Source organism: Triticum aestivum, chromosome 7D (genome assembly GCF_018294505.1).
Source record: "Triticum aestivum cultivar Chinese Spring chromosome 7D, IWGSC CS RefSeq v2.1, whole genome shotgun sequence".
NCBI classification, from domain to species: domain Eukaryota; kingdom Viridiplantae; phylum Streptophyta; class Magnoliopsida; order Poales; family Poaceae; genus Triticum; species Triticum aestivum.
Window position 1 is genome coordinate 170,233,999 of NC_057814.1, and position 10,446 is coordinate 170,244,444.

At 45.8% G+C, this 10,446-nt stretch overlaps 2 protein-coding genes across 3 annotated transcripts; one reads left to right on the forward strand and one right to left on the reverse strand.

Moving 5' to 3' along the window:
- The first annotated feature begins 2,446 nt into the window (after positions 1-2,446).
- Positions 2,447-5,710, forward strand: LOC123167165 (HIPL1 protein). Of its 2 annotated transcripts, XM_044585002.1 has the most exons (7): positions 2,447-2,617; positions 2,700-2,857; positions 2,945-3,709; positions 3,792-4,008; positions 4,378-4,547; positions 4,627-4,868; positions 5,006-5,710. In XM_044585002.1, exons 1-7 carry the CDS (start codon positions 2,515-2,517, stop codon positions 5,403-5,405), a joined length of 2,055 nt encoding a protein of 684 aa, XP_044440937.1. In that variant the 5' UTR covers positions 2,447-2,514; the 3' UTR covers positions 5,406-5,710. The 2 variants fall into 2 exon arrangements, with proteins under 2 accessions (XP_044440937.1, XP_044440935.1); XM_044585000.1 differs by having other exon boundaries at positions 2,591-2,857.
- A 3,139-nt stretch (positions 5,711-8,849) lies between these two features.
- Positions 8,850-9,692, reverse strand: LOC123167459 (basic blue protein). Its single transcript, XM_044585298.1, has 2 exons — positions 9,394-9,692; positions 8,850-9,265 (listed from the first exon to the last, which is right to left on the reverse strand). Exons 1-2 carry the CDS (start codon positions 9,596-9,598, stop codon positions 9,057-9,059), a joined length of 414 nt encoding a protein of 137 aa, XP_044441233.1. The 5' UTR covers positions 9,599-9,692; the 3' UTR covers positions 8,850-9,056.
- Positions 9,693-10,446: the final 754 nt, after the last annotated feature.

The following is a 10,446-nucleotide window of genomic DNA, read 5'->3' on the forward strand; positions in this document are numbered from 1 at the left end:
GAGTAGGGCATGGGGCGTGGGCACGTCTTGGGTCCCAAGTAGGTTGTGCCCCACATCCTATTCTTTGCCTCCAGCAACTTCACTTTCCTAGGCTCAAGGACGTTGAGCTTGCTGGACATGGAGAAGTCAGGATGTGGGACACGGACACCGCCGCAGCCGGCAAACATTTAGACTAGGTTACAAAGTGACGTTCACTTTTGTTTAGTTGAATGTGTCGATAATATAATGAATTTGGTCATGTTTTAATGAAAATCTTCTGTTTGCATGAATTTCGTTCAGATTGTTTAAATTTCATTTGGAATGTGTCCAGGCGTTTGACGTCTAGGGTTGGATGGTCGGCTCCATATAAGGCTGGCCATAGTGGTGGTATCTTAGCTAATATCATGCACTCGGGAATAGCAAACACACTGATGTGGCAGAGAATTAAAGAAAAGAGAGGGGGGTTAGAGTAACACAGGTAGATACCGTATAATGTTAAATGTTATACTACTTTGTGTCATGCATGGCAATAAGTATGATCATCTATGATACTGTGCACTATGAAGGTAGTATCATACACTAGTATCATGTGCATGTTAGGGATCCGTGTTGGAGATGTGCTCATAAACTATCTTGGTGATTAAATACACCACAAGTGCCTAAACTTGTCCGGCGCGGTCAGATTAGTGCCTAAAGTTGTAAAATACGTAAAAGTGGTGACATAACTTGTCTAAACGGTGAATATACGGTGCCTTCGCACGTAAGCCGCCCAATATTCAGTGATCTGTACTATTCAATACAACAAAATACCAGTTAATTATCCAGAACAATTTAGTTGTGTACTTTACATACACTGCACACATTCACTACATCTCTAACGCATTGCACTTGCACACATTCAGCACAAATATTCAGTTCAGTGCAGTGCACACATTCAGTACATCACCTGTCACGAAAATTCAGTTAACTGTACAATCATGTGTCACCAAATTCAGTTAACTATGCATCATCTGTACCCAAAATTCAGTTACAAATTTTTCTAATTTTTCAGTTCGAACAATCTCCAGATCTGAGCAGAAATGACCAACAAGGCAAATGATCACATCTGAGTAATATTATAGTCTAATTTGCTGCGCACACAAGCATGACCAACTACTTTGACAGGAAAAGGCGCCTACTTTCAAAAACCCGAATAAACCCTAGCAAAATTCAGGAACAGTGCCCATATCTACTCTGCAACAATCCATATACACAATATCTCCATAGCATGGATGAAAGATGACGATCAAGCACGCCAGAAAATTACTCTCACTCCAGCAAACCCTACCCAACGTTATGGACAAGGAAGAGATACTCGGCATGAAGTAAAATAGGGAGGGCGCGACTTACCATACGAAGGAGCTGCTTCGCCTGGAGGACGACGTGCGGGTCGTCCATCGCCTCTAACGCCGGTCGTCGTGCCGCATGACCTCTACCGCCGCCACCTTGGATTGATCGCGAGTCGTGCGAGAAAGAAAGCAGAGATAGGGAAACAAAGCGGTGAGGAGTTAGAATGAAAGAGCGCGGCCTTCCGGGTACCTATGCGCAAACATAACAGGCAGTCACTTCCTGCTGTTGGAGGGACTTTTTGCGATAATTAATTAAATCCCAAGGGGTTTTCTACAAAATAACCACAGCACCGGTCTCACCTAGCTCTGCCAACGGTCACACACACTGACATGTGGGCCATACGCCAACTGTCAAGCCACGTGGGCGGCACATACGGCGGCGTACGAGCGAAGGCACCGTATATGCATCATTTGGACAAGCTATGGCATCACTTTTACGTATTTTGCAACTTAAGGCGCTAAACAGACCGCGCCGGACAAGTTTAGACCCTTGTGATGTATTTACCTTCTTTTTAATGACACCCTATAACATAATGGTCCGCCACTAGGCCCAACCGCCGATTCGCTCAGTTCGATCGTGGTTCACACGTATATAAGTTGGATTTTAATTAGTAAACTCACACACATAATTAGTTAGCCCAGTTAGTTGTTTGATTCAACCCTCATCCAAAATAATTTGGGAACATTCGCCCTTTAGCTTTATCGTTTAATTTAATTTAACCCATCATTGCAGTTTATGCTAATGCTCATCTCACATGATTCCTTTTGGATGGCCCATATATATATATATATACTACTCCCTACGTCCATAATATAAGACGTTTTTTGACACTACACTAGAGCCAAAAAACATCTTACATTATGGGACGGAGGGAGTATAATTCAATACGGACATACAGTAGTTGTCGTTATCCAGCATGTGGTCCGTTGATTGTCTTGCTAATCTCATTGTTTGGTCGGCTGAAAAGAATCCCATTATTTTGTCAACGCCTGCCTCCTCAAGCCTCCATTATCCAGCATGTCGTCCATTGATTGCCTTGCTAATCCCGATCTTTGGTCAACTCCTGCCTCCTCAGGCCTCCATAAAGTCGTCGGCCCCATTTCTGACCGGAGCAAGTTTCCATCTTCTCCTCCTTCCCGAGGCACCATGAGGTCATCGTCGATGGCGACCGCGATACTATCCATCGCCGCCGTTGTCCTCCTGCTCGCCGTCCAGGACAGCCATGGCGCGAAACTGTGCATGGACTCGAGTATGCAGTCGATTTCCTGCAGCATCTTTGTGTTGTTTCTCCGAGCAGCTTGTGATTATTATGCTTCGATCATGTCGAGCAGCGTTCCCAAGGGCGGTCAACGGGTCCCTTTCCTTCTGCGGCTACAACGGCACTGCTTGCTGCAACACGACGGACGACGCCGCTGTCCGGAGGCAGTTTGCCGCCATGAACATCTCAGGCACGCCGTGCGGCGACCTCGTCAAGTCTATCCTTTGCGCGGTACGGTTTCCTGCTCACTCGCTGGACTGAATTACCATGTGTATGGAAGGCTCTGCCACTGAGACAATGGGGATGCTGGTGTTGCAGAGATGCAACCCGTACGCCGGCGAGCTCTTCACCGTCCGGACAAGCCCTCGGACGGTGCCACTGCTATGCAACAGCACCGGCGTGTCGAGCCGTGTCAGCGGCGTGGCCGCGGCGACGGGGTACTGCGCGAAGGTGTGGGATACCTGCAAGGACGTGTCCATCCCGGGGTCGCCGTTCCAGCCGCCCAAGGGCGGCGCATCGGCGCCGAAGCTCGCCGAGGTGTGGGAGTCAGAGGGCGACTTCTGCGGCGCGCTGGGCGGCGAGTCCATCTGCTTCGACGGTGAGGCCGCGGCGTTCAATGCGACCCGCGTCGTGCCACCGGTGAACGGTATGTGTCTGGAGCGCGTCAGCAACGGCTCGTACCTCAACATGGCGGCGCACCCGGACGGCTCCAACCGCGTGTTCCTCAGCAACCAGGCCGGCAAGGTATTCCTTGCCACCGTGCCGCCGCAGGGCTCCGGCAAGCCGCTGGAGCTGGACGTGGCCAACCCGTTCCTCGACATTACCGACGAGGTGCACTTCGACAACGAGTTCGGCCTCCTCGGCATGGCCTTCCACCCGGACTTCGAGAAGAACGGCCGGTTCTTCGTCTCCTACAGCTGCGACAAAACGCAATCGGCATCGTGCTCTGGCAGGTGCGCCTGCAACTCAGACATCGGCTGTGACCCGTCCAAGCTCGGCGCCGACAACGGCGCGCAGCCCTGCCAGTACCAGAGCGTGATCGCCGAGTACACCGCCAATTCGTCCTCCGGCTCGCCTTCGAAGGTACGTACGCCATCATGTCAATTCTTGTCCGGCGATGTGTGCATTTGCTTCGGTGCTGATGCGCGGCCGTTTGTTGCCTCAGGCGACCTCTGCAAACCCGACGGAGGCGAGGCGGATCATGACGCTCGGGCTGCCGTTCACGACCCATCACGGTGGGCAGATCCTCTTCAGCCCGGGAGACGGCTACATGTACTTCATGATGGGCGACGGCGGCAGCGTCGGCGACCCATGGAACTTCGCGCAGAACAAGGGGACCCTGCTCGGGAAGATCATCCGGATCGACGTCAACAACATGCCAAGTAAGGCAACTAGAGACTCACTTTTTACGTCAGTAGAAGTAAATAGTACTATAAGGTGATCAAGTTATAAAGTCATCAGTTTATGCGTTTTTTGGAAAGAGAAAATGAATATGGCAACTGAAACCGTAAGGACGAGAGATCTTGAACTCAAACCCATCAGTACCACTTGGTTTATAATTCGCGATTATATTCAAATTCAAATTTATTCACGACCTTCAACTGTTTATAGTTCACGATTATATTCAAATTCAAAATTTTCATTAAACTTATTCACTATCTTCAACTGTTTATAGTTCATGATTGTGTTCAAATTCAAATTTATTGGTCAGAGTGCCAAATTGTTCATTTTCAAATTTGCACTGCATGCAGGTGGTAACAACACTCCTAGTTGGGGCAACTACGGTATCCCCAAGGACAACCCGTTCTCAATGGACCCAAAGTTCGCGCCAGAGGTCTTCGCCATGGGTTTCAAGAACCCGTGGCGTTGCAGCTTCGACTCCACGAAGCCGTCCTACTTCTTCTGCGCCGATGTCGGCCAGGTAACCTCTCGTATCCCCATGCTTTTATGACCACGATCCGTGCTACTAAATTCATGACGAAATCTGTGTGAATTTGTAGTCTTTGTATGAGGAAGTCGACCTAGTGGTAAATGGTGGGAACTACGGGTGGCGCGTGTTCGAGGGCCCCCAGTCATACCCGGCACTGTCAACTCCCGGTGGGAACACCTCGGTCGACTCCATCAACGCCATCTTGCCGGTCATGGGTTACGCCCACAACACTGTCAACAACAATGTTGGCTCTGCCTCCATCATCGGCGGCTACGTCTACCGCTCCATGACTAACCCATGCCTCAACGGCAGGTAATAATAATAGCCCTCCATCGACTTCATTCACCATCTCATTTTGTTCTTGCTTTCATGACATCGTTCGATGATTTTTGTGACCGTAGCATGCGTATGTCTTGTGTTAATTTCATCTTGTCCTTGCCTGTGTGTAGGTACATTTACGCGGACTTGTATGCACAGTCCATGTGGTCAGGGATCGAGACGCCGGAGAACAGTGGGGTGTACAATGTGACGCCGCTGACATTCGGCTGCTCCAAGACGTCACCAATCCTGTGTGATGTCGCGGCCAAGAGCCCGCTGCCGTCATTGGGCTACATCTTCTCCTTTGGCGAAGACAACGCCAAGGACTTATACTTGCTTACCAGCAAGGGAGTGTACAGGGTGGTCGACCCTAGCAGTTGCAACTACGCATGCCCAATCAAGAGCTCCACGCAGGAAGGGGTGCCCCCGCCTACCTCGTCGCCAAGCTCGGCATTCAATGCGCAAACTTCCACCGTACCAATGACGTTGTTGGCAGGAGTGTTGCTTGTCTTGCTGAGCTTGGGCTTTTGAGAACTATTCATTTTAAGTTCAGAATGTTTTGCAAAGTTGCCATATGGTTATGGTGTTTTGATGTTGTATATTTTGGATACTCTCTCTATGTGTGCAAGCGTGTAAATTTTTAGATTGTATTTATCAAATTAAAAGTCAAATATGCGCGAAATGGATTGAATCTGGGATTTTCCCAATTGCGCAAAAATTGCGTCTTCACTATTTTAAAGGGAAATGTTGTAATTCTCGGACTATTATGGTAGGCTTATTTTCATAGAAAGTGTAGTAAAACTTTGAGCAGATTATACACATCTGTGTTCCAAACATAGCATATATTGGTTAACCCTTCAACACAAAAGTGAGGACGGAAGTGTAAGTGAGTTGATATGTATATATGTGTATAGATGGTAAGATGTTGATTGAATTTGCATGAGGGTGTTATAAGTGTAATCAAAGCAGACCTGGGTGACGATCGAAGATCTTGACTCCAGTTAACCATTCTTACACGAAGCAAGTGAGGAAGATTCAAAGGTGTTAACTAGAGGGATGGTGAATATGCAACTACTTTGTTAACCAATTAGTTGGTTTTAGGAAACCGTAGAATTATAAGCTCTAAAATGCAACCATGTGCATCAACCTATATGACAAAATGACTCTAACAGTAATGGTTAGAAAGATTAGGTTTAGACACAAAGTCCCAACAGTCAAAAAGACGTAGCCTTGTCCTACTAGAGATTCGGCCATGAAGTCCAAACTCAACCACTAAAGGTAGATCTAGAGGAAATCTTTCGTCTTCACAAACTTTCATAGGGCCGGTGCACAACCTTGGAAGCTCCTGTTTTACTCCAACCGTCTAGGAGTTTGTAAAACTTCAAGAACACAAAGCTTCAAGAAGAACTCAAAAGGGGATTCAGGTTTGGTTAGTGGAATAATGGACTAAAAATATAGAGTTTCACCGGTTAAATCCGGGGTGCCTAATATGCATGTTGATACTATAATGGAATCTTGTGATGTAACATTTTTTGAGAATATTTTTCCTATGATAGATATGCATAGCATTGCTAGAATTTGTCCTAAGATATTTCCTAAATCTAGTACATCTCGTGAGTATTTGGAACAATCACATGAGGAAGTCCTAAGAAAGATGACAGTCCAACACCTGCAGGGAGCGATGATTTAATTGTATACCTTGTGGACAGTACTCCCACGTCCATTCCTCTGGAGAGAATTTGTCCATGGTGAGATGGACTCTATTCTTTCGATTGAATTTTACAGTATTAAATTTCCACTATATTTTAAATACGTTTGTCAAAAAAGTGTGAAACTTTTCCAGATTTGTCATCATGGTAGTGTTGATTTTATAGAAAGTTTGTGGTTTTTTCTGAAAACTTTGATTTCTTTATCAAAATTTGACAAAACAGGGCCGAACTTAAATTTCTACTATATTTCCAATATAACTGTTAAAAAATGTGAACTTTCTCAGATTTGTCAACATGGTAGTGTTGATTTTACATGATTTTCTCAATCCTTTCTGGACACTTTGAAATTTTGCTCAAAATTTTAAAAAAAAAGGGGCTGGAATTGAATTTCGACCGCATGTTTAGATTTGTTTTCAAAAAATTGTGAAACACTCCTTTATTGGTCAGCATGGTATTTTACAAAAAAAAAATTCTGGACACTGAATTTTCGATCAAAAAGTGGGTCCTGACATGGCGCGCTGACGTGGCTATCTGGGCCTGGTCAGTTCGGTTAAATACCTTCCAGGTATGTGAAAACCACCTTTAGACCAAGTGGCTGGGATAATTTAAATGGATTTGAGAGTTGAGGTTTGTGTTTTAACCTATATTAGAGTTCGGGGTTGTAAATTTGCTAGTCTATGGGTTGAAATATGCATTTCTCTCTTTTATTTATATTATTTGCAGTGTGTTTTACCAAAAGTGGAAAAAATCAACCATTGTTATCTGCATATAGTGCAGATGATCTAGAGATGAACTATCATCTTTGTTTTATTCAGTGCTCTGTGTATATACTGAAGTACCGTCCATGTGAGGGCGTTTTTGCTGTTGCAACTTTGGGATAAAAAATAGTCCCACTTGATGGGCTATGGGCTATGCCAAGGAGCAACTATGTATGACATCATGCATGACATCAACCATACAATTCAAGCAAATAGTTTTCACAGAAACTAGATGATACCCCGTACGTTACTGCGGGAATGTTTTGCAATATATTTCAATGAGTTTAGTTATATATGAAAGTTGAATGTTTGGATATAAGAACAAACTGAAAATACATTTCTACAATTATAAAATATCTATTGAATATAAGTAGCACAAAGTAATTAAAATATTCAGGCCTTTTTGCAAGCATGGTTGTATGTTGAAGTGGGCCTTTTCCATACATAATTGCAAGTTGAGGTGGCATAGTTTAATGTTAAGATTCGGGGTTGAATATACACTTCTCTCTTTTACTATAGTATCGTATAGTGTGTTTTGCCATAACTGGAAAAAGATCAGCCATTGCTATTTGTATATAGTGCAGATGATCTAAGAGATGAACAACTATCACGAATATCCAATTCTGTGTCCGGGCTCATCTACACCCCTCGACAGTAAATTCCAAAAGAATACAAGAAAAATTCAAAAAAAAACTGATTTTTTCCATGTAAGATGATTGAGTGCGTGAGCTGCGTGCCAAATTTTAAATCATTTGGACATCTCAGTAGATCTCAGCAAAAAAACAAAATTGGGTCCGAATAGTGCACAAACAATACACTTTTTCACATACCTCAAATTTGTCTTTTTTGCTGAGAGTTACTCAAACATCCAAATGCTCTGAAATTTGGCACGGTCATCACGCACTCAATCATCTTTCTCCACAATAGAATTCGATATTTTAATTATTATTTTTAATATTTTTACCATTTTTTGTCACTCCCGGGCTCATATGGGAGCCAAAACGCTGCTTTCCAACTATCATCCCTTTTTTATTCGGTGCTCTAAGTCAACGAGCAAATAGGTATGGCATCATGCATGACATCAACCATACCATCCATATATATTTCGGTTAATCAACCAAGCACTTATGTTTCACAGTAACTAGATGATATCCCGCGCGTTAATGCGGGAACTTTCTGCAATATATTTTGATGAGATTTGAGTTTGCGAAAATTAAATATCTGGATATAAGAACAAACTGAAAATACAAATGATTACTCTACACTTACAAAATATAGTATATTGAATTGTAGCATAATAAACTAATTAAAATATTTAAGCCTTTTGCATGAATGGTTGCACGTTGAAGTGTGCCTTTTTCCATGCATGACTATTCGCAAGTTGGGATGGCATAGTTGTATTACAACTGTTACGATGATTGGCGAATTTACGAGCCGTCCATCTAGTTGTATATATTGAGATAAATAAGTTTCTGAGGATCAACTACTTAGTTGTATATAGGATAACATAGAGAAAACGTCAAGTTTACTCGATGAAGACACACATGATCCACGATAAATTAGGTTTGTAATACAAGTGACAACCCCAATTCGAGAGACAAATAAATTATAAATTAACTCGAGAACCCAACAAGGCACGGACAGTTAAACGACGGCCAGGGCAAGCATGCAATCCTCAAAAGATTGATGATGATGATGCGGCCGGATCGATGGATCTACCAGGCCTTGATGGCGAGCTTCATGTTCTTGTCGCAGTGGCCCGGCAGGCCGCAGATGAAGTAGTTGTTGCCCCTGCGCAGCGTGACCTGGTCGTTCCCGGTGCGCATCACCCAGCTCTTGCTGCTGTGCCTCGGCACCTCGCACCGCTGGTACCCCTTGCCGCCCAGCACCGTCACGTCGTGGAGCTCCTTGTCGTACTTGAACACTGCATCCATTCCATCGACACATGTAAGCACGCAACCCATATGCAACAATGGAGAAGGCTATATATAGCCCATGGCTAGCTAGCTGCATGCCTAGCTGGAAGAGAACCTCACAACAGCAACGACTCACCGAGCACGTCGCCGGCGTAGAAGGTCTTGTCCTTCGGCCACCATGAGTTGAGGTCGCGACCCCAGCCTTTGTCGTCGCCGACCACGTACGTCCTCGGCGCCTGCCGCGCCATCGCGGCCGCGCCGGTGATTGGAAGGAGCACGCACAGGAGCACGACGCCCGCGACCAGAGCGGTGGTCGCACTTCCTCTTCCCTGAGCCAGCATTGCCGCCACCCTGCACTGCAAATCACCAAAACTAACTCGAGCTCGATCGATGCTTCAGGTTCATGGCTGTGCTAGCTTGCGGAGTGAGAGGCCCCGCCGTGCGGTCTTTATAGAGCTAGCTAGCCTTGGACCTTGGTGGTGTACAGTCCGGATCCGATCAGTGCGAGTCGGTGGCGTGAAAGCGCATTAAATGTACGATGTTCGTTTCTTTTTGCGATTAGCATTAAATGTACGATGTTGTGCGTGGAGTTCAAGGTCAGCGCATCTAAGTAAATAAAAATGTAAAATACCACCATGTGGTCATGTGAGGGCTGCTCAGGTACACGGTTGCTGCTGCTCCTGCTCCATTATCGGTGGCGTGAGGTGGGTTTCACGACACTTGAGAAGCACTGCTTCGCCACCGCCAGTCCAAGTGCATGCGTGCACGTCGTCGACCCAGCCTCAGCGGCTACAGGGAGGAGTAGAAGTCAGACTTGAGCTTCCGGGACCTGTGCCTTTTTTTTACTCTCGTGTTCAGTGGACTTTAGTTCAAGATTCCTCCGTCAAATTGGCATTAGCTTGAGCTGCGTCCCGACACGATCCGTGATCTACGCTGCTTCAAAAGGGAGAAGCGACCAGGCAGACGGTACAGCACTACTCTACTCCACGCTGCACCGCCCGCCCTTGTCCATGTTAATGCTACTCCACGTTTCGATTGTAAACGTAGGGGTAGGGCGAGCACAACACTTGTTAATTTCTCAAAACTGGGAGTGATACGGCGCGAAGGTTAGGTGCAGCGTCCTATGCGCAGTGCAACGGCGTGGTCAGCCTCCATGAAGCGATTCTAGCTGGCGTCGCCGCGTGGGCCT